The sequence below is a fragment of the Pleurodeles waltl genome, chromosome 12 (genome assembly GCF_031143425.1).
Source record: "Pleurodeles waltl isolate 20211129_DDA chromosome 12, aPleWal1.hap1.20221129, whole genome shotgun sequence".
Lineage (NCBI taxonomy): Eukaryota > Metazoa > Chordata > Amphibia > Caudata > Salamandridae > Pleurodeles > Pleurodeles waltl.
Window position 1 is genome coordinate 48,482,870 of NC_090451.1, and position 21,558 is coordinate 48,504,427.

Below are 21,558 nucleotides of genomic sequence, written 5' to 3' on the forward strand. Positions count from 1 at the left end.
ATCTGCATCAAGGTCCCTAGCTTACTGAACTGCCTACATGATGGTTGTGTCCCTTAGCTGATTGTGATCTATGGGGATGTGTAAGAAAAAGACGTCAAAATGGTACTAGACCAAATACTTTGGTGACAAGTAGAGTACTCTCCATTAACCAGCTATAGGGCGACGTGAGTGGTGTCTCTTTTGTCCCCTTATAAAGGGCTGGCCAGCACACCAACATCTGTCTCCTTTGACATTGTGATCAGACACCCTCTTCTTTGACCACTTGAGATTTCCTAGAGAAAATTTTTCGTCTTTTGAATGTTAGGGGCATCATTTATATTTAAACTAATCCACACAAACCATTTCTGAACTAAAGTGTGAACGTACTTTTGACTAACCTCAGAAAGCAAAAAGCCAACATACTGTCAATTGTTGACCTTGTCCAAGCTGAATAGTGCACAGATCTACTCAAGAATGCTTGTGGTTGTTGGCGCTAAACAATTGCGGATAACACAACATTGGCTTACAGAACGCTGCAAAGCTGGACACATCTATACTAACTTTTAAAATTCCTCTCTACAGAAAATTGGCAATTCGTCCATTGTTCGGAGGCTTGGAGTACAAGAATGTATTCTTTTAGTCACTCAGCGCCTTACTAAATACCCTGTCCTGTTGGAGCGCGTTATTCAAAATACTGAAGGTGAGGTTTGATTGTTTTTAGTAAGCAATCTTTACTAAATGTTATTTCTACCAGTATTGTCGCACAACATCTTTATATTTCTAATTCTTGGTGTTTTGCTGTTTTAAGAGCTGTTTCACTTTTGATTTAATTTTTCACTTCCTCCCTCAACAAACCCTTCTCACAGTCTAACTTATTGTGCTGTATCTTAGCTCCCACTTCCCAAAATCCAACCTCTTAATATTTGTAATTAAAACAATCAATCAGTTGCATTTTTTTCATTTTCATTAATAGTGCTTTCTGACATGTTATTTAGTTTTTTCATGTGGATGCATAAAAGGTATGTTATCACCCTATACAGTAGTATGCTCAGTATCTACCTGGGTAGCATGGTCATCATCTGGTTGGATTCTGATTAAAGCGTAGAGTGCTTCACTCTGGCCTTTCAACAATACCACTTCTGAGCAAGTCACCTTGCCACTGATATTACTTTGGCCTCTCAAAATGTTTGGCCATGCTTGCTGTTTTCAACACCCAGCGCTCCTAGGTGCCCGTTAGGAAGGTGCTAATGTATTTAAAGTGTTTGGTTTTTAATCCTTCTAGATTTTGAAAATGTTAATGGTGAGGCCTTCTATACAAACAAGATCTCTGGACCAGGGCATGGCAGTGTGCTTGCTAGTTTTGAGGTGCTGCCCATCTTTCCCCAGGATTATGCCAGCTTCTGTTATATATGGTGATGTGATCTGAGTTTAATGGAGCCTCAGATTTCATGAAGGGTATCGGAGTTTGTGTATTTTATTGTGTCTATGGTGTTCAGAAGTTCCCATTCAAATTAATGTTTGCAAGAGCATTTTCCTCAAACGTTGAAATTCTCATCTTCTACCAGAATATGTTTTAGACCCCAAAAAATGAGCCTTGCCCTCCTGACTCCATTTTGAGAAGTTGTGCCTTCATCCTTAGTAGAGGCCTCCCTGCCTGATTTTATGGGCCATGCTGATTTTACACAAGTTTGAAGTTACTTCATTTCATTTCCCCCCCCTTTACAGCTGGGACAGAAGATTCCGAAGACTTGACCCAGGCTCTGAGTTTAATAAAGGACATCCTTTTTACAGTCGATGCGACTGTGAATCAGCGTGAGAAAGTACAGCGCCTCAGAGAGATCGTTTTCAAAATGGATTTAAAATCGTTCGGGAAGCTAAAGAACGGGCTGATGTTCCGCAAAGATGACATGCTCCGGCGGCAGCTGATACATGACGGCATGCTGTACTGGAAGACCGCTTCAGGGAGGCTTAAAGGTAAGATCGGCACAGTGGGTCGACGCAAGCTGTGCTTCAGCCTATGCCCAACTATCTCTTTAAATGGAAGGGAGGTGGTGTATACCTTCTTGGGCACAGCCGAGGAGGAGAGGAACGGAAAACTCTGACCTTGTTTTGGTATGTGACTTTTGGTGGCCCAGCATGGAATGTGGCGCTGCCAAGAGTCTTTTATTCGGAAGATGCAAGCACTAGTCACTAGTGGTGGAAGATCTGCACTCCGTCAGTATCATATGCCCACACTCAGAGTGCTCAGCTTTCTCTATACATGGTTGCCTTTGAAGGTGCTACCTTCTCTTTGCGGTTCACATTCCAAGCACCCCATGAACTGCTGGACGATGGATTGTAAACATGGTCCATCGCACAAAATATCTAATATAACCTGAAATTGTATAGGGATGCCATTAACGTTGGTCGTTCAGCTCTTCTTGACAGCCATGGAAGGATCGGTCCAGCACAATCAAGAAGGTTGTTCACCCACTAATCCTTAAACTCACTTGGATACCTATTTTTATTTTCTGCATCTATTCCATCAGGTGATGGCATGGAAGGATAGTTTCAACCAGCACAATTATTCCAGAAGTCAACCAATTAGTTAGAAAACCTGCTCTATACATGGGATGGTTTTATGGAGTGATGGAAAGTATTGCCCAGGGATCTTCCCCACGACTTCTCACACATCATAACAATACATAGAGATGACTGCCCCATATGACAGATGTTCTGCTCTATTTTTACCATTAGGGCTTCTTGAAGCCTTTGTTTCATGAATCTTCCTACAAAGCTTTCGTGAAAATCACTCCTATTCTTTAAATGCAAATTCACTACGCTTCATCGATTGACATGTTGAGGTATACTGAGCCGCATTTCCCTGCTTCCTACTGTAAAGTGAGGGAAATTTTGCTTTAACCCATAGGCATGTTTTGTGTAGACAAGAAGAATGGAAATGCCACAGGATATGTCTCCCAATGTAGGCAGTTTCTTCAAAAAGCTGCATTGGCTTTACAATGTACCTCTTTAGGTGTTTAAAAGTCTTTGATTTTTGATTGAATTTAGACACACTCCTGATGCTTGTTTTTCTAGATATTCTTGCTGTTCTGTTGACGGATGTACTTCTGCTGCTGCAGGAGAAGGACCAAAAGTACACCTTCACTTATGTGGTGAGTAGTCACCTGCGGGAGTTTGTGTAGTTATCCTCCAAAGCAAGACCTCCTTTGTGTAGTGGTAGTAATGTATTTTCATTTAATGCCGGTATTAAAACTTGAGGCAAACCAGAAGGAGCATATTTTTTTAGAACCCGGTTTGAATGTGCATATGAGTTATCTGAATGTTACCACTTTTTAAGTTTACATGCCATCCCGTATCTTCCGAGGCTATGTTGGCCAAGAAATTCTGCCACTGAGCAGACTTCGACCATTTTTGAGCTATGGATCCTGTCCATACTGGGAAAAGTTTTCTCTGTTCGCTTCTCAACAAGCTTGATTTATGTTCTAAGCTGGTGGACTTTTTGAGAGATTTTTTATTTATGAGCCACCTTCAGTAGATTTCCCTTTAAATTTGCGCTTATGTTAAATATTGTTTGAAAAAGAACTTCTGCTCTGCTGAAACTTGTTCCCATTCTGTTTCTCTCGATTGGCCATAAAGAGCACAGGTGGAACTGTTTTCGACCTGAGACAATGCACTTCTTGTACTTTCAGTGGCTGCACCGTTGAATCGCGGTCCTACCATGCTCTGCGAGTCTTTGAACTACGTGCTGAGCAAAAATGTAAAGAGGGACTTCTTTAGTGACTTTCAATACATTGCTTATTCCCCGCCCTGTACAAGTCTGCATAGGTTTTAAAAACTGACTTTCATCTTAGAAATTGTAATATAAGGGCATATCAAGTAAATTGTGTTATAAATGGGCTCGTCTGCTGAGTGTCCTAATAGGTCGCTGCTGCTGATTGCGTCTTAGTGCATCTCAGCCAGTGAATAATGTCAGTTTGTCTCATCAGCCGATGATGTCACACTTGGCTTCATCCAGTGAATGATGTCACACTTGGCCTCATCCAGTGAATGTAATCACAGTTGGTTTGGACCAGTGAAAGATGCCACAGCAGGTGTTGCCTAGTACACAGTACACTGATCCTCAACCATTGAATGATGGCAAAACGTGTCTCACCTTGTCAACGATGTCAGTGTGAATGTCATTCATGGAATGATATAAGAACACTTCTCATCTGGTGAAGGATATGACAGAAGGTCGTTTTTAGTGAATGTTGTCACAGTGTGTTTGGGCCAGTGAAAGATGTCACATTTGGGGCCACCTAGTGAATAATACAGTGAACATTATTCATTGAATGATGTCAAAATACTTCTCACTGTGTGAATGATGTCAGGGTAGCTGGCATACATTGAATCATGCCACAGTGGTTATCACAATGAATGTCTTCCATGGAATGATGCTACAACACGTCTCATCTGGTAGATATTGCAGTAGGTCACATCCCGTGAAGGATCTCACAGTTGTTCACCTCATTGAATGATGTCGCAATTGGTCACATGTAGTGAAGATGTTTCACCAGGTGTACTTCAATTAATGATGACACAATGGACCTCATCTTGTTCTAAAACCCAAAAGACATCACCAGACAAAGGGACATGCCAGAGTGATAATTGTTGATGATGCAGCCTTGAACAATGAAGAGAAGTGGAGTGTCTTTCCTGTGAATGGCTCTTTAATTGTGTTTCTTTACTCCCTGGTAGTGTTTGTAGTCCAGTGTGTTTCTTCCAGATGTGAGTCATTGGCAGGAAAAAGTGCACTCATGAATGAGAACTGATTGATTGGCAAAGGATTTAAGGATGCCTCGGGCTCTTTCATTCGGTGAAGAGCGAGGGAAAGCAGGCGTGAAATGCACTTGAGTAATCTTAAGATGCTTCCCAGTAACTCCTGTACATTACTTGACCCCAGATGCACCCTCCCCTTCTAGGGAGAGATTGCATGCACAGTTTCCTGTGCCCTTGTTGACAGGGCATTAGGCTGTAAGTAGGTTGGAATTGACTGGAGCAGGGAGTGGCAGAACGTGCATGGCATGTAGAGTGTTATTAATATCCACATGGTTTTGCTGAGAACGACACTCACATTTTGTAGGAGGCTGGACTGGCTTGTAGTGAGTACCAAGGGGTACTTGCACCTTGCACCAGGCCCAGTTATCCCTTATTAGTGTATAGGGTGTCTAGCAGCTTAGGCTGATAGATAATGGTAGCTTAGCAGAGCAGCTCAGGCTGAACTAGGAGACGTGTGAAGCTACTACAGTACCACTTAGTGTCATATGCACAATATCATAAGAAAACACAATACACAGTTATACTAAAAATAAAGGTACTTTATTTTTATGACAATATGCCAAAGTATCTTAGAGTGTACCCTCAGTGAGAGGATAGGAAATATACACAAGATATATATACACAATAGCAAAAATATGCAGTATAGTCTTAGAAAACAGTGCAAACAATGTATAGTTACAATAGGATGCAATGGGGAAACACAGAGATAGGGGAAACACAAACCATATACTCCAGAAGTGGAATGCGAACCATGAATGGACCCCAAACCTATGTGACCTTGTAGAGGGTCGCTGGGACTATTAGAAAATAGTGAGAGTTAGAAAAATAACCCTCCCCAAGACCCTGAAAAGTGAGTGCAAAGTGCACTAAAGTTCCCCTAAGGACAAAATAGTCATGTTAGAGGGAAAATGCAAGGAAAACACAAATCAGCAATGCAACAACGATGGATTCCTGACTGAGGGTACCTGTGGAACAAGGGGACCAAGTCCAAAAGTCACAAGCAACTCGGAGATGGGCAGATGCCCAAGAAATGCCAGCGGTTGGTGCAAAGAAGCTCTTACTAGGCTGAAGAACTGTGAATACTGCAGGAACGACAAGGGCTAGAGACTTCCCCTTTGGAGGATGGATCCACCACGCCTTGGAGAGTCGTGCAGAAGTGTTTTCCCGCCGGATGGACGCCAACAAGCCTTGCTACACGCAAATCGTGCGTTTGGCGTTTTTGGACGCTGCTGGGGCCCAGGAGGGACCAGGAGGTCGCAAATTGGAACTGCAGAGAGAGGGGACGTCGAGCAAGACAAAGAGCCCTCACTGAAGCAGGTAGCACCCGGAGAAGTGCCAGAAACAGGCACTACGAGGATGCGTGAAACGGTGCTCACCGAAGTTGCACACAGGAGTCCCACGTCGCCGGAGACCAACTTAGAAAGTCGTGCAATGCAGGTTAGAGTGCCGTGGACCCAGGCTTGGCTGTGCACGAAGGATTTCCGCCGGAAGTGCACAGGGGCCGGAGTAGCTTGCAAAGTCGCGGTTCCCAGCAATGCAGCCCAGCGAGGTGAGGCAAGGACTTACCTCCACCAAACTTGGGCTGAAGAGTCACTGGACTGTGGGGGTCACTTGGACGGTGTCGCTGGATTCGAGGGACCTCGCTCGTCGTGCTGAGAGGAGACCCAAGGGACCGGTAATGCAGCTTTTTGGTGCCTGCGGTTGCAGGGGGAAGATTCCGTCGACCCACGGGAGATTTCTTCGGAGCTTCTGGTGCAGAGAGGAGGCAGGCTACCCCCACAGCATGCACAAGCAGGAAAACATTCGAGAAGGCGGCAGGATCAGCGTTACAGAGTTGCAGTAGTCGTCTTTGCTACTATGTTGCAGGTTTGCAGGCTTCCAGCGCGGTCAGCGGTCGTTTCCTTATCAGAAGGTGAAGAGGGAGTTGCAGAGGAACTCGGCTGAGCTCATGCATTCGTTATCTAAAGTTTCCCCAGAGACAGAGACCCTAAATAGCCAGAAAAGAGGGTTTGGCTACCTAGGAGAGAGGAAAGGCTACTAACACCTGAAGGAGCCTATCAGCAGGAGTCTCTGACGTCACCTGGTGGCACTGGCCACTCAGAGCAGTCCAGTGTGCCAGCAGCACCTCTGTTTCCAAGATGGCAGAGGTCTGGAGCACAATGGAGGAGCTCTGGACACCTCCCAGGTGCAGGTCAGGGGAGTGGTCACTCCCCTTTCCTTTGTCCAGTTTCGCGCCAGAGCAGGGGCTAAGGGGTCCCTGAACCGGTGTAGACTGGCTTATGCAGAATTGGGCACATCTGTGCCCAACAAAGCATTTCCAGAGGCTGGGGGAGGCTACTCCTCCCCTGCCTTCACACCATTTTCCAAAGGGAGAGGGTGTCACACCCTCTCTCAGAGGAAGTTCTTTGTTCTGCCATCCTGGGCCAGGCCTGGCTGGACCCCAGGAGGGCAGCTGCCTGTCTGAGGGGTTGGCAGCAGCAGCAGCTGCAGAGAAACCCCAGGAAGGGCAGTCTGGCAGTACCAGGGTCTGTGCTACAGACCACTGGGATCATGGAATTGTACCAACAATGCCAGGATGGCATAGAGGGGGCAATTCCATGATCATAGACATGTTACATGGCCATATTCGGAGTTACCATGGTGAAGCTACATATAGGTAGTGACCTATATGTAGTGCACGCGTGTAATGGTGTCCCCGCACTCACAAAGTTCAGTGAATTGGCTCTGAACAATGTGGGGGCACCTTGGCTAGTGCCAGGGTGCCCTCACACTAAGTAACTTTGCACCTAACCTTTACCAGGTAAAGGTTAGACATATAGGTGACTTATAAGTTACTTAAGTGCAGTGTAAAATGGCTGTGAAATAACGTGGACGTTATTTCACTCAGGCTGCAGTGGCAGGCCTGTGTAAGAATTGTCAGAGCTCCCTATGGGTGGCAAAAGAAATGCTGCAGCCCATAGGGATCTCCTGGAACCCCAATACCCTGGGTACCTCAGTACCATATACTAGGGAATTATAAGGGTGTTCCAGTAAGCCAATGTAAATTGGTAAAAATGGTCACTAGCCTGTTAGTGACAATTTGAAAGTAATGAGAGAGCATAACCACTGAGGTTCTGGTTAGCACAGCCTCAGTGAGACAGTTAGGCACCACACAGGGAACATATACATGCACACCTATGAGCACTGGGGCCCTGTGTGACAGGGTCCCAGTGACACATACATATAGGCCACAAACCTATGAGCACTGGGGTCCTGACTAGCAGGATCCCAGTGACACATAACAACCATACTGAAAACATAGTGTTTTCACTATGAGCACTGAGGCCTAGCCATCAGGATCCCAGTGAGACAGTGAAAACAGTGACAAACATCCTGACATACACTCACAAACAGGCCAAAAGTGGGGGTAACAAGGCTAGAAAGAGGCTACCTTCTCACACATTTACACTCCTGGGAGGTGCTATAAAGATCTGTTTGGCATCCAGCACACCGCACATTGTATAAATCTGAAGAATAAAGTGTTAAACATTGAGTATCAAAAGTCGTGTACAGTGCTTCGAGCATTCAGTGGATCGGAAGGTGCTCCCGCAGCTTGTTTGTAAAAGTTAGACACACACAACCATGGTCTTTTTTGTGAGTGTAAGCAGAGGTACTTCTGATGAGTGCTGCATCTTGATGAAAGCGGCTTACTTGGATTGCATTTGTTCTCGTTTTGTTTTTTCAGGATGCGAAGACACCTGTGATTTCACTGCAGAAGTTGATTGTGCGAGAGGTGGCCAATGAGGAGAAGGCCATGTTTTTAATCAGTGCCTCGTCCGTAGCGGAAATGTATGAAATCTACACAAGCTCCAAAGAGGAGCGGAATCTCTGGATGGGATTGATTCGCGGAGCTGTAGAGAGGTACGTTTTATGTCCGGAAAATTTCCCATGGTGACCGGTTGGAAATTGAAACCACTGTACTAGTAACTGTAGTTAAATGTTTGTTTGGGAGAAAAACAAGCATTGGAAAAGCAAAGAGGTTTGGCTTTAATGTGCCAAAGTATTTGAAGACAGGTATTCACAATTGTTGTTTAAAGTGTGTTGCATGCAGAAATGCGATTTATCACATGCAGGCTTGCTGTTTTAGCCCTATTGGTAACAAATGAGAATTGTTTTCTGCTTAAAAAGCATATAGGAGCACAAAATTGAATGACATTGTGACAATGGATTGTGCTTTCTGATGTGAAATAGTCCCATTTGAAATCTAATGGAAACACCTTCCAGAGAGCAGAATAATACACCAAGTAGCCAATAGAATGAGGTGAAAGAGTAATACTTCTCTGGGTGGAGCCAAAGCCCACTCTATAGTTTTCAGACAGCTGCACTGTTGATTCACACCTAAAAACCCTTATCTCATTAAGGAGCAGGTAGAAAAAAGCTCAAAATGAGTGTTTCCATTGTACCTTTCTATACCCCCTTTTAATGCGTTTGCCCTGGGCTCTCAATTGTGAAAGGTCAGCTGACGCTTTATAAAATCTCAACGATGTATTAAACAATCCCACGGTCATGTGGCACGAATAAGAACTTGTTTGCGTTGCAGTGTGTGTGTTCATATGTGCAGGTATTCTCAGTCATCAACAGAGACTGCCTGGGTGGCTGGCAGTCCCCCTCGCTGTAATATGAATATTCATCAGAGTGCACCTCGGATCCCTTGGATTCCTCACCGCTCTTCTACATTGGACTGAGGCGCTGTTGTGCAGCAGAATCACGTTGGTGATTGTCGATCACCTTTAAGATGTATCTGATGCTGACTTTAGCTTGTCACATCTTGTGGGAGCCGCTGCTGCTAAAAGTTGTATGATGCGTAGTGCAAGAACGCCTAGCTATGCTGCCATATCATTATGGGTAACAACAATAAAATAACTAAACTCCAGTATGTGGCAGATGTCTCCTTAGGATCTGGTTATCAAGATGCACAAATATTTCAGTCATTGGAATAATTCAGACCACCCACAGTAATGCTGATGTAAGCAAGGGCAGAATTGGAGGCGGTCTAGTTTGTGCATCGTAAGATATTTAGAAATCGGCAGAGGGGTGGTCTTTTTTCTGCCACCATGTGTGACATTGCTGCGATATGAAACAGCGGCTTGTTGAAAGATTAATAACCCAGAAGCTGCCCCTGCCACCTGTGGTGCCTAAAAAAAAATCTAAATAAAATAATCACAATTTCACAAACTATCAACAGTGGTATGGCGGCTCCGAGTTAGTGGTTCTGGTCTTGGAGCCACTTCCAGAGGTCCAGGAACCCTATTCAGTTTGAAGTTTTCTTTATAAATTTAGTTATTGAACATGAACTAAACACTAAAGCTAGAATTAATAGGTGCTAGAGCAAACTAAAATGAAAACAGATTGTATAAAATACGTTACTCACAGACAAAATAAAGGCCCATTTGGATTAACATAATTTACCTTGGATACAGGATGGAAAAAACTGATATACCTCAGGCCTTAAGATCTTCAAAGGCTTCCTAATCCAGAAATAGCTAGAAGACGTTCCATATATTATTCAACTGTACAACCCAAAAGAGTGTAAATGCTCTTGCACATGAAATTTTGACATATGACTTAGGTTGAAGGATGATGGCGGAAGAGGTTGGCAGCGTTTAAAAAAAAAAAAAAAAAACTTTTAACAAGCACAGAGCCTTACTTTTGGCAAAAATTAACATTGCTTTTAAGAGAGTTGCATGGAGCCCCGAGAAGCAGGAATTCAGACTTTCCTAGAAGAGTAATAGTTTAAACTTAAAGAAGCAGAAGAAATCTGCCTTTGTGATGTGAAACAGGAAGTCATTTTAAAAGGCTAGAGCAGTCGAACAGCTGTACCTCTCGGTCCCAAGAATGAAACTGCCTTGTGTTTGCTTACCTTTGGATTGTAGACAAGTTGTGGGCAATCCATGTAGTATCTTGCTTCACAAGTACATTTGTCAAGAAGGTTGCTAATTTAAGATGTAATATTTCAATTACGTTACCTTGCATAAAAAGTAAACCTACAAGGTTTTGCAATCAATCAGGAATTTGTAAAGCACACCACTCACCTGTGAGGGTCTCAAGGATATAAGTCTCTACTTCCATTACCATTTTAAAAACAAAAGGAGTCTTTTTCTATTTCTGTGTGTTTTATAGGTGTCCGGATGATGAAGTGTCATTCCCTGACGAACGCAGGATAGCAGATGATCGATTTGCTAAACTGAAAGAATACCAAGGTAGGTTGTTTAAGAACATATGTCAAAACCTAGACCCTACTCTTTTTCACACGCGGTGACACACAGAACTTTATCATTTAACTTGTACTCTAAAGTCGAAATGTGCATAAGTGAATCTCCCTTCCCAGGTTTTCAATATCAGCACGAGTGCACTGTGCTACGGACTTCTTTTAATGTTTTGTTAATTGCATTTGTGGAGCACATTTTTACCATTTGGTTCTGAATCACTGTCTGAGTTTGGTTGTATTTCTGGGTACCTTAGTGACCATAATGAGAGGTCTCTTCACTGTATTTGGTTGTGTTTCACACTGTTTCTCACTGAAGGAAGACATTGGGTAGTAGTTGTCCATCTTAAACTAGACTAGCCTATTGTTTAATGATCGAAATGTCTTAAAAGATGGCGTGCTGCATCAGTTTGTGGATCCGTACACCATAGCTAAATGATGTGCGTGCCAAAGGACAAAGTTTGCGAATTCCTAGGCTTTTTAACACTGTTGGTGCTGCCATTCTCTCATTATGTCTAATGTTGTGTGCAAGGCCTTGGGACCTTCTTCCAACATGCGAGTAATCAAAACAGAGGACCTTCAGAGCAGAATGCAAATGTTGGTTAACTCTTGTCCCTGGTAGGTAGAAGGTCTGCTGATTTTGTGATTGAGTGGGTGGGGAGAAACAGAATAAGGGTTTCTGACAACAATTAACATCTGAGTGTGTGACCTGTGGGACTTGTGTTTCTGTTGCAGGGTGGCAGTCTGTTTCCCTTTGTCCCCAGTATTCATATTATCATCTGATGGCTTTCTACTTCCCAAAGGCAGACAGGGCTTAGCACGTTCCTGTTGTCTCACCCAGTGTGAAGTGCACTATCGCAGCATATCTGTATTTTGTTGCTCCAAGGATACTGTCTCTTTGCTTGTGTGCAAGTGCCCCCTGTTAGTTTTTGTTATCTGCACCCTGGCCCTATCTTATTGTGTTCCTGTGAATGTTTCCTTTGTCCAAGTGGCTGTGGGTTTTCTTTCCCTGTGTTTCCTCTCTTTAAGTGTTTGTGTATTGCACGTGTCTTCCTGTCTCCTTGTTCCTTTGTCTGGTTGCCAGAGTTCCACCTGTGTTTTATTTCGGGGAAGTCAATTCAATGCTTTCTTTTCCTTCTTATTCTCCGTAATTTATGCTGTTTTGCCTTTTATTTTTGTAGAGCGCTTAAGCCAGAAAGATGACATGATTGCACAGAATCTCAGTGATAAACTGCTGATCTATTCTGAAATGTCTGAGTTGAACGGGTTTGAAGACTCAACCCAGGGAACACGAGCTCTGCTTCTTCGAGGGGAGACTTCAGAGAGCCTGCAAGGAGAGAGGATTCTCAAGTGCGCAGTGACGGAAGGTAGGCCTGCCTGTTGTTTGTTGCTTTCTTCGTGCCATGTGATTATGCTGATGATAGCTGCCATTGGGGCAGGTTTTAATGTCCACATACAGATGTTCACCACCTTCTGTAACGCATGGACTGAATTAGCGTGCTGTTTATGCACATGGCAGAAGGGATTTGCTACTGGTCTTTGCCACCCACCCTGATTTGCTAGTTTGTATTTTAAGGGACATTATTAGGCATGGATATACCTTTACACAAACCTGATAAAAAAATATTTTTAAGGAAAACAGGAGGAGAAATAGTGAACTGCAATTTCTTTTTATCCTTTTTGAGTTTGTTAGATTATCCTGCCCTCCCAGTGTAGACATTTGCCCTCTGCTCTTGCTTCTTACCCGTTTGTCCCAGAAGGGAGAAGCAAACGTGCATGTTCCTGGGCATTCTGGACCTGACATTTTGTGTTACACATGGATCTTTCTGAATTTTTCTGATACAATTTCTTCATTTGATTTTATATACTATCAATGAAGGAATGAAAAATAATAAATAAATAAAAAGTATTTTATGTCTTAAACTTTTTTTTGTGGTAATCTCTATTCGTTTTATCGAAAGGTACAAACATCATACTCTCTACCCCCCCTCTTCCCCCCCCCCCCAACGAGGACATACAGACAAGGTATTAATTGTTATTATAAGTCTCATTCTGTGGGTCCTGTTCAGACTGTGCACCAATAGCCATTAACCCTTCCTAAATGCTGGGTGCAGTTCCGGCCTACCCCCATTGATAGCCTTTGGAGGGGTATTCAGTCCATCCTCCATCAGAACAGGGCCTATCCCGGCTCTTCTAGTCATCCTCTTCCCTCATTGATCGCCATGGAGCCCATATTTTGTCCCATTTGCATGGCCATCCTCTCGCCTGTACACTATTTTTTTTTCTGCTCCCAAACACCAGTCAAGGCCCTCATCCCACTCCTGCAATGTGGGATGTCGCCCAGTGTCTATGTGGGCTATCATCAGTGCCAGGTTACTGAATATCAGTGCATAGCGTTCTAAGGTTTGTTCGTCCCAGATTCCTAGGGTAACCACCTGGGGAGTAAGCTGCAGCTTATGCCCCAGTTTCTCTGATAACCCATCCCTCACTCTCTCCGAGTAGGTCGCAAGTTATGGGCATTCCTAAAGTGTATGGATTAGGGTTCCTCGCGTGTGACATCCCCGTTAACATCGGTCATCTGGTGCCCGGCCCATCCGAAACAGGAGGGTCTGAGTATAATGGGCCTCTGCAGAATCTTCAGCTGGATCAGTCTGAAGCCCGCTCTGATTGCCACGTCTCTAGGGCACCCACATGCCTGGCTGCAGTCGTCTTCCTCTAGCCTACCCAAGTCTCTTTCCCACTTCCTTCTCAGAGGATCAAGCGTTGGGAGACTATTGTTTGTGGTGTGGAGTAAATTTGTGACACTGCATGGCTCGTCAGGGGGGACCCCAGTACTCTGCATTCCAGTGGGGACTCTTCTTCAATCTCCTCCTGCAATGCGTCTCACCCAGTGAGTAGGAATCAACGCTGCTGATTTCACAGGAATTGGTTCCCCGGGAACTCCTATTCCGCTTGTATTTCAGCAAAGGGGATTCTTGTCACTTCCCTCCAGACCTCTCCCAGTTAGGAGATTCCCACCAAGTCCCTCTTCTGATGGCCCTCTATGCTCTGTAGGCCACATAACAAGTCGTAGTCCGTAATGACACCCTTCCTCTCCACCCCAACCTGCGTGTCGCCATCTTCTAAAAGGTAATTACCATCTGTGTCGGAGTGGGAAGAGACGGGGAAGCCCCTTACTCAGTAAAGATGGCGCACGTATCCATCTGGGGCCATGGCAAAGCATTCTGCGTTCAGCGAAGGTTCCTGCTGCGACGAGAAGGCCCAGTCATTTATAATCAGGAGCTGCAAGGCCAAGTAGTATAATTGAATGTTTCGGGTGTTCTGTAGAACATCTAAGAATTTGGTGAGGTAAATCATTTTATATAGGGCTGTGCGGTCCAGGAGGGAGAGTGGCAACTTCCTCCATCTTTCCACATCAGCGAAATACGCTGCTAGAATCTTCTCTAAGTTTTCTTGCAGGTAGAAACATGGTTGGGTGTAACAAATATTCATAGATACTGAAACCCCTGGGTCACCCACCGAAAGGGGCTGTTGCCTTTTGCTGGAGGAGTTCCCGTCCCTACAGGAAACTTAACAGATTTTTTCCAATTGATACGAAACCCTGCGTAGCATCCAACCACCGCCAGGACCTCTAAGTCTCTCTGTATCGATCGTGGGGGTCTGCGAGATACAGAAGGTTATCATCGGTGTACAATGAAAAAGCATCCTCCTAGTTCGGGTCCTGCCAAAGGCCCCCGATTTTGGGTATCCACCCTAATCCAGGATGCTAGGGGTCTGAGTGCAATGGCAAAGAGCAGCAGCAAGAGCGGGCACCTCTGCCTGGTGCCTCGGGACCGTTCAAACTGGGCTGAGAGAACCCTGTTGACCCAGACACTCACCATCGGTTGCGCGTATAGCCGGCTAATCCAGAATAAAAAAAGTATCTTTTAGAGGACCGCCATCATGTATGACCACTCTAAAGAGTAGAAGGCCTTTTCGTCATCCAAGGCTAACAAGACCCCAGTTCCTGCAGTCGCCCACCTTATGCCAGGCTGCCCATCAGCCTCCTTAAGTTGTGCCTCGTGGCCCGATATGGCATGAAGCCAGACTGGTCAGGGTTAATTAGAAGATCAAGTACCTGTGTCAGGCGCTAGGACCTTGGCGAGAACTTTTGTTTCAGTTTTAATCAGGGAAATCGGCCTGAATGAGGCACAGTCATCAACTGCCTTCCTCTTGTTATGGATCAGAACGATTGTAGCCTCCCGTAGGTCCGGTGGCAAGGCGCCCTTATCCCTGGCCGAGTTAAATATGGCAAGCATAGGTTTGACAACTTTCAAGATTATAACATTCTACCGGGGAGCAGTTGGGGCCTAGGGTCTTCTCAGTATTCAATTGTGAGATGCCCATGGTCACTTTGTTTCAACCTGGTCCGGGTCCAGGTGTGGGATCGGGAGGTTCCCCAAAAAGGTGTCTTAAGTCCCCCTGATCCACAGTGGGCTGGCTTTGATATAGCTGTTCCAGATATTGCTCGAATTCCCTTGTGATTGCCTGGGGTGTCTCTACCAGCTGCGAGTTTGGCAGTTGGATTCCGCAGACCTACCTCTGCCTCTCTTCCTTCCTGGCCAGACACACGAGAAGCTTCCCCGCCTGGTTGCCCACCTCATAGTTGTCCCTGGATAGCATGAAACTGAGCTCTTGCATCTTGTCTCACCTAGACGGTATATTCCTGCCTTGTTTCCTTTCTGCGTTCATGGGGGCTTCCATGTAGTCTGCCTCAAGCTGCGTGAGCTTTTCCTTGAGTGCCCTACATTCTTGTTCCAGTTCTCTCTTTAGGCCCACACTTTTGACTGTTAGTTGCCGCCGTAATACTGCTTTGTATGCCTTCATTTTCTGCATAACAATCGGTCGTGGTGGTATGGATCATCGCTTTCATGTTCCTGTTCTGTAGTTCCCATGCATCGAGCCTCCACGGGGTTTTCTGACAAAGGACGCACATTTGGACCACCGTAAGTAAAGGCGAGTGGTCCGAGATTCCCAGAAGAAAAAAGGTGGTATCACAATAACTGCCCATCTGGTGCTGAGGCACCGGGAAGTAGCCAATTTGGGACATAGCCCCCTGTGTTGTGCTGGCATATGAGTATTGTCGTATGCTGGGGTTCCTTGCCCTCCATAATTCAGTGAGACCCATGGCATCTACAAAGGTGGCCAGGCTATTGTCCAGTCGTATTTTATCCCCTGATCTCATTATTCTGTCTATGTCCCTTTGTAGCATCAGTTTTAGGTCTTCCCCAATGACCATCAGTGCGTCTGGGGATTGGATCAGCCAGGCCCCTGTCTCTTCCAGTCCTATGGATTGTAACCCCTGAGGAAAGTACCAGGAGCCCACAAACACATCTTCCCCATAGCATTGGCCATGGATTGCTGCCTGGCTGCCATTGTCGTCCACCCATGTGCGGAGAATCTCCAGTGGTAAGGTACGGGGAACCAAGAGTCCCACCCACCTGGAGCCCCTTGTGAAGCCTTTGTGTGCCATCAGTTTATATCTGTCTTTCCCCACGGTCCCTCAGCTATTGCCCAACAGGCGGGTTTTCTGCAACAGGATGATGTCTGGGTCCTGTCTGAGGAAGTATTCCATCACTACTCCCTGTTTGTTTGTCCCCCAGGCTATTAACAGTCCATGACATAATTTTCAGGGTTAGGCTGCAGCCTAGATCATCCCATTTTTCGTCCTCCATCGGGTTGTGAATGTCCCACTGTGTCCCTTTGTCCCAGCCCCTCAGGGCTCCTGCAGTCTGTACTTCTGTCCCCAGTGGGTGGGAATCCCTGTCCCTAACCCTGCATTTCAGTCACCTCTCGCTGCGGGCTCCGAACTACCCGGCACCACAACGGTTGAGATATCTGTCACCCTAACAAAGTAAACATAACTTGAATAATCTTAAGAATGTATATTAATGTTAGAATAACAATGTGTTACTTGCATGTGAGGGCTTAGCCCTCCAGGTGTCTCCATTAATGACCATCTGAAGTCCAGCAGAGTTCGGTCTATACCGTCCTCACGGGGTCTGACCATTGTCTGAGGGCTTTTCATCAGTTACGCCGTCATCTCAGCAGGGCCGCTGTCATTCTGATCACCACTGGTCCATTGGTTTGCCCCTCGTCGGGCAGGGAGTCAGCTGAGGAATTGCCCGGGTCATCTGAAGTGTGTGCCAGTTCTGCCCCCCCTAGTGCTGGTTGGTATGGAGCACATTCGTTGGGAGTTCGGACACCACCATTGCTCGCTCCGTCTATGCTTGATCTTTCGTTGGAGAATCCTTTAGTTGCTGGCGGGGTTTCCTCTTTGGCCTAACCTTTGTCCACTTTTCCTGTGCAGTGGGTGGGCGGGGGGGGTCCTACCAGGATGGGCAGGCACATCCCTTACTCTCCAGCCATTTCCAGGCCTCCCCTGCCATTGTAAAGAAAAGGGTGTGCTCCTGGTCTACCACCATGAGTTTGGCGGGGAAGAGGAGTGCGTATTTCATACAAAGAATTTGCAGTTGTTATTTTATGGCCACAAATGTTTCTTTTTGGCGTTGGACTGCCTGGGTGTAGTTGGGATATATATTCACCTGTCTGCCTTCACCTGCCACAGGCCCTGTGCCCAGGCATGCTGCAAGATCTCGTCCCTGTCGCAGTAGTTCATGAGGCAGATGACCACCGATCCAGGGGGCACCTGGTCGTGGCTTTCCCCTGAGCACCCTGTGCGCCCGTATCAGTGGTCTAGAATTAGGATGCTTTGCCTCCCTTGACCTCTTGTAGGAGCCAGTTTTCCATGATGTGTCCCTCACATTGTTCTGGAAGGCTCACCATCCGGATGTTGTTGCGGCAGGATCGCCCTCTGCGTCCTCAACCCAGTCGCGGAGCGACCCCACTTCTTGTCACAGCTGCCTCAGTTGTGCCTTGTGGTCTTTAATCATGGGCTGCAGGTGCTGCACCTCTTTCTCTGTGTCTCCCACTCTGCTACTCAGCATGCAGTGAACTGCTCTGAGCAAACTGAGGTTGACTGTCACTGCGTCAGTCTTCCCTTCCACTGTCAAATTTGTCTCTCCTATAGCCGCTAGTATTGCTGCTGTGTGAGCTTCCAGTCCCTCTGTAGGCATGGGGCAGGCAGTGTCCTTGTTACATGGGCACTTTTTGCGGTTTGAGTGGGGTCTGGTCATGTATGTTTGGTGCGCACTATCTTTATTGCAAGATTAACTTTTCGCGCACTCCGTCCCGTCTCCACGAGTGGGGAACATGGGAACCGCCTAATTCCAGGGTCTCGTGGGGTCCCACCCCTCTGTTTCTTGCCGTTGAGCAGTCTTCACCTGGAACTTGGGCCGTGGAGATTGGGTTATCCCCTCAGGATGTCCGTGCCTGTGGTGTGGGGCCCCACCTCTTGTGGCCCTGTCCTTAGTCGACTGTCGCTTCATTCGCTCTAGTCGTTGCTCTTGCACAAGCCAGGGAGTTGGGGGGTGAGGTGGTGGATGGCACCCGGCAATGATGAAGGACCCCTGGGCCAGGCACCCAGATTTCGATCCCTCAGGATGGGGTCCTCCAGCACAGACGGCGTACTCTATTCGAGCCCAGCCTTCCCTCCAGGGTCAACAGGCTAGGCCTCCCTTTGTGTACCATTATTGGGTTACCCCTTTTCAATGTGGGCAGTCTGATGTCCCTCTGTGGACCTCTCCTCTTTCCCACTTCACAGTATCCAGGTGTGGGTCTTCGCAGGTCTCGCTTTTTGTCAGTTGACAGCCGACCACCAGTTTCCAGCAGATAGGTGTGGCGGGTGATGTGGAACGGACGTTCTCATGGGCATTCGCGGTGGGGCGTCCTTTTCTGACTTTCTGTGTACTCGCGGCTTCCTTCCAACCCTAGTCACTGTTCCTCAGGGCTGTTGCCCGTGTGCCTCCCCTGGATGAGAGCTGCAGCTCGCGACCTCCCAGCTGTCATCACTCTTCAGATCAAGACGCTCGCGGGTGTTCAGGGGCAAATGTCCCCTTGGTCGTACAGCCTCCACTGGATCAGGAGGCCCTCTCCACTCGCCAACACTGTTCTCTCTCTCTCTCTCCTTTTTTTGGCCACTATCTGTGCCGGATCTCTGTTCCCAGGAGGGCCTGATGGCAGAGCTTCACAGGCGTCTGACGCCATCTTAGGTTGCCCATGCCCCCATTTCTTGGACATTTAGTAGTAATTTAGTAGTAATTTAGTTTTCATCTTGTTACGCTTACTGGTGCAGGCGTTTAATTGGTGTAGTGAATTAGGAGTTCATATGTATCACAGCAAATATTGTGATTTAATGTATATGAAACTTGCATTCGGATTTTAAAATGTTTCTTATATTCTTTTCATTTTAGTGGAGAATCTCCAGAATTTAATGTTCACGCACTTAGGCAGTTTACCCATTCAAACAGAAGAAAGTTCTGGAAATTCTGGATCGTTGAAGAGAGCAGAAACATTTGGAGGCTACGACAGTCTCCCTACAACTGGAAGTAGAGGTAAGAGATGGCATCATTGCCACCACTCCAAGTAAAAATAAAAGATGGCATTATCCCTATTACTGCAGGTAAATGTAGGAGATGGCATTGCTGCCACCACTGAAAGTAAATGTCAGAGATGGCAGCATTGCCGTCACTGCAAGTAAAGGTAAGATGACTGCCTCTCTCATTGCACGTTAAGGTAAGAGGTGACAGTCTCGTCGTCACTGCAAATACAGTTTAGAGATGGCTGCATCGATGTCACTACAAGTAAAGGTCAGAGATGTCCACATATCTATTGCTGCAAGTCAAGAAAGAGAGGACTACATCTGCAGTTGCAAATCAAGTTAAGAGGTGGCTTTGTTACCACCTACTGCAAGCAGAGGTAGGAGAACACAGGGTCGCCACCACTGCGAGTTCAGATAAGGGAAGACAGCGCCACCACTAGAAGTGAATAGGAGAGCCAAACGCTTCACTACCACTGTGAATAGTGACGTGGCAGCATGCACTCGTTGCATCAGGGGAGAAGCAAGTGGTCAGATACGTAGAATGATGCGTTCTAGATTGGGCACCTTTTTTGTTGCAATGTGAAGCTGAGTGTTTCTGGCTAGTGGGCTTACTACACAGTTCTTCCTGTTTGCCAATACTCTGGAGGTGTCTAGTATCAGTTGTGAACAGTCCCTCCATTCCTAGTGCTTCCCTTGTATTCAGGTGTGTAGCGCCTCCTATTTCATTTCTACACACTTATGGGTCACTGTAATTTCATATTTTTGTATCTAAAATAAATATTTGTACTTCCTCACATTGTTCATCATTTCATCGCGTACAATATCCAGCCCTCGTCTTTATGTATGCACCCAAAAATGTTGTTTTCTCCTATATCCCCTGTTCTTTTGCAGCGTACAGCGTTTCCTGTGAAAATGTTCTTTATGCGCACATTAAACAAAATGAATAAAAAAGTATGATAAATGGAATTTGTGGCTAAAGGTATCAGAGTGACCATTAAAACAGGATTTAAACTGAAACAGTTTAATTGTTTTTGTGCTGCTCTTGATGTTATTGCCGCAGATAGGCTAAATCAAGACAATGGGGGTCATTTTGACCCTGGTGGTAAAAAACACCTACCGCCACGCCAGTGGCCGCCAAAAGACCGTTGCCGCGGCTACCAGCCGTCTGCCGGATTATGACCACAGCCGGATTTCCACCAGAAGGATGGCGGAAATCCGGCTGTGGCCACGCTGGCAGATGGCGGTAAGGTGGCGCTGCTGCCTGTAGCAGCGCCACGCCAGTAGACCGCCGCCAACCGTATCATGACACATGATACAGCCTGGCGGTGTTCTGCTGGTGGACGCTGCTGCTGGCAGAAGTGCCCTGTCCCATCTCCTCCCGGAGGACCCCCTGACAACAGGTAAGTCGGGTGCTCCGACAGGGGAGGGGGGTGTTGTGTGTGTATGTACGTGCGTGTATGCGGGTGTGTGTTGCGTGTTGTATGTGTGTGCATGTATGGCTGTGTGATTGCGTGTATGTTGTGTTGTGTGAATGCGTGTGTGCTTGTATGTAAGTGTGTGTGGATGTGTGTGAATGGATGTATGCATGCGTGGTTGAATGTGGGAATGAGTGTATGTATGCGTGTGTGTGAAGGTGTGTGTATGATAGGGGGTCTGGAGAGGAAGTGGGGGTGGGGGGGAAGCTGGGGCGGGGAAGACCTCTATCAGTGACAGGGATGGTTTTCATGGTGGTAGGGCTGCCACGAAAACCATGGCGGTAGGCGGGGTCATAATCCCGCAGGTGGGCAAGTGACGGCCGCCGGGCTGGAGAGTGAAGTCTCAAGCCAGGCGGTCGTTACCGCCGTGGCGGTCGGTGTGGTACATTGGTGGTTTGGCTTTAGCCAAACCGCCAATGTCTTAATATGGAGGAAAGTACTGCCAGCCTGTTGGCAGTACTTTCCTCCATATTAACGCCCTCCGCCGGGGTCATAATGACCCCCAATATGTCTTAATTTGGAAGCCTTGTTTCTTTTTTGCTCCCTACATCGGTATCTGATAA

General features: G+C 46.4%; 1 protein-coding gene across 3 annotated transcripts in view; it reads left to right on the forward strand.

Moving 5' to 3' along the window:
* ARHGEF18 (Rho/Rac guanine nucleotide exchange factor 18) overlaps positions 1 to 21,558 on the forward strand; it is a 389,375-nt gene that overhangs the window by 312,377 nt on the left and 55,440 nt on the right. For all 3 annotated transcript variants that reach the window (XM_069215795.1, XM_069215794.1, XM_069215797.1), the window contains 7 exons: positions 562 to 679; positions 1,705 to 1,953; positions 3,055 to 3,131; positions 8,522 to 8,697; positions 10,957 to 11,036; positions 12,223 to 12,408; positions 19,393 to 19,533. In XM_069215795.1, the coding sequence (XP_069071896.1) occupies positions 562 to 679; positions 1,705 to 1,953; positions 3,055 to 3,131; positions 8,522 to 8,697; positions 10,957 to 11,036; positions 12,223 to 12,408; positions 19,393 to 19,533 (1,027 nt within the window). The remainder of the gene's footprint in view (positions 1 to 561; positions 680 to 1,704; positions 1,954 to 3,054; positions 3,132 to 8,521; positions 8,698 to 10,956; positions 11,037 to 12,222; positions 12,409 to 19,392; positions 19,534 to 21,558) is intronic.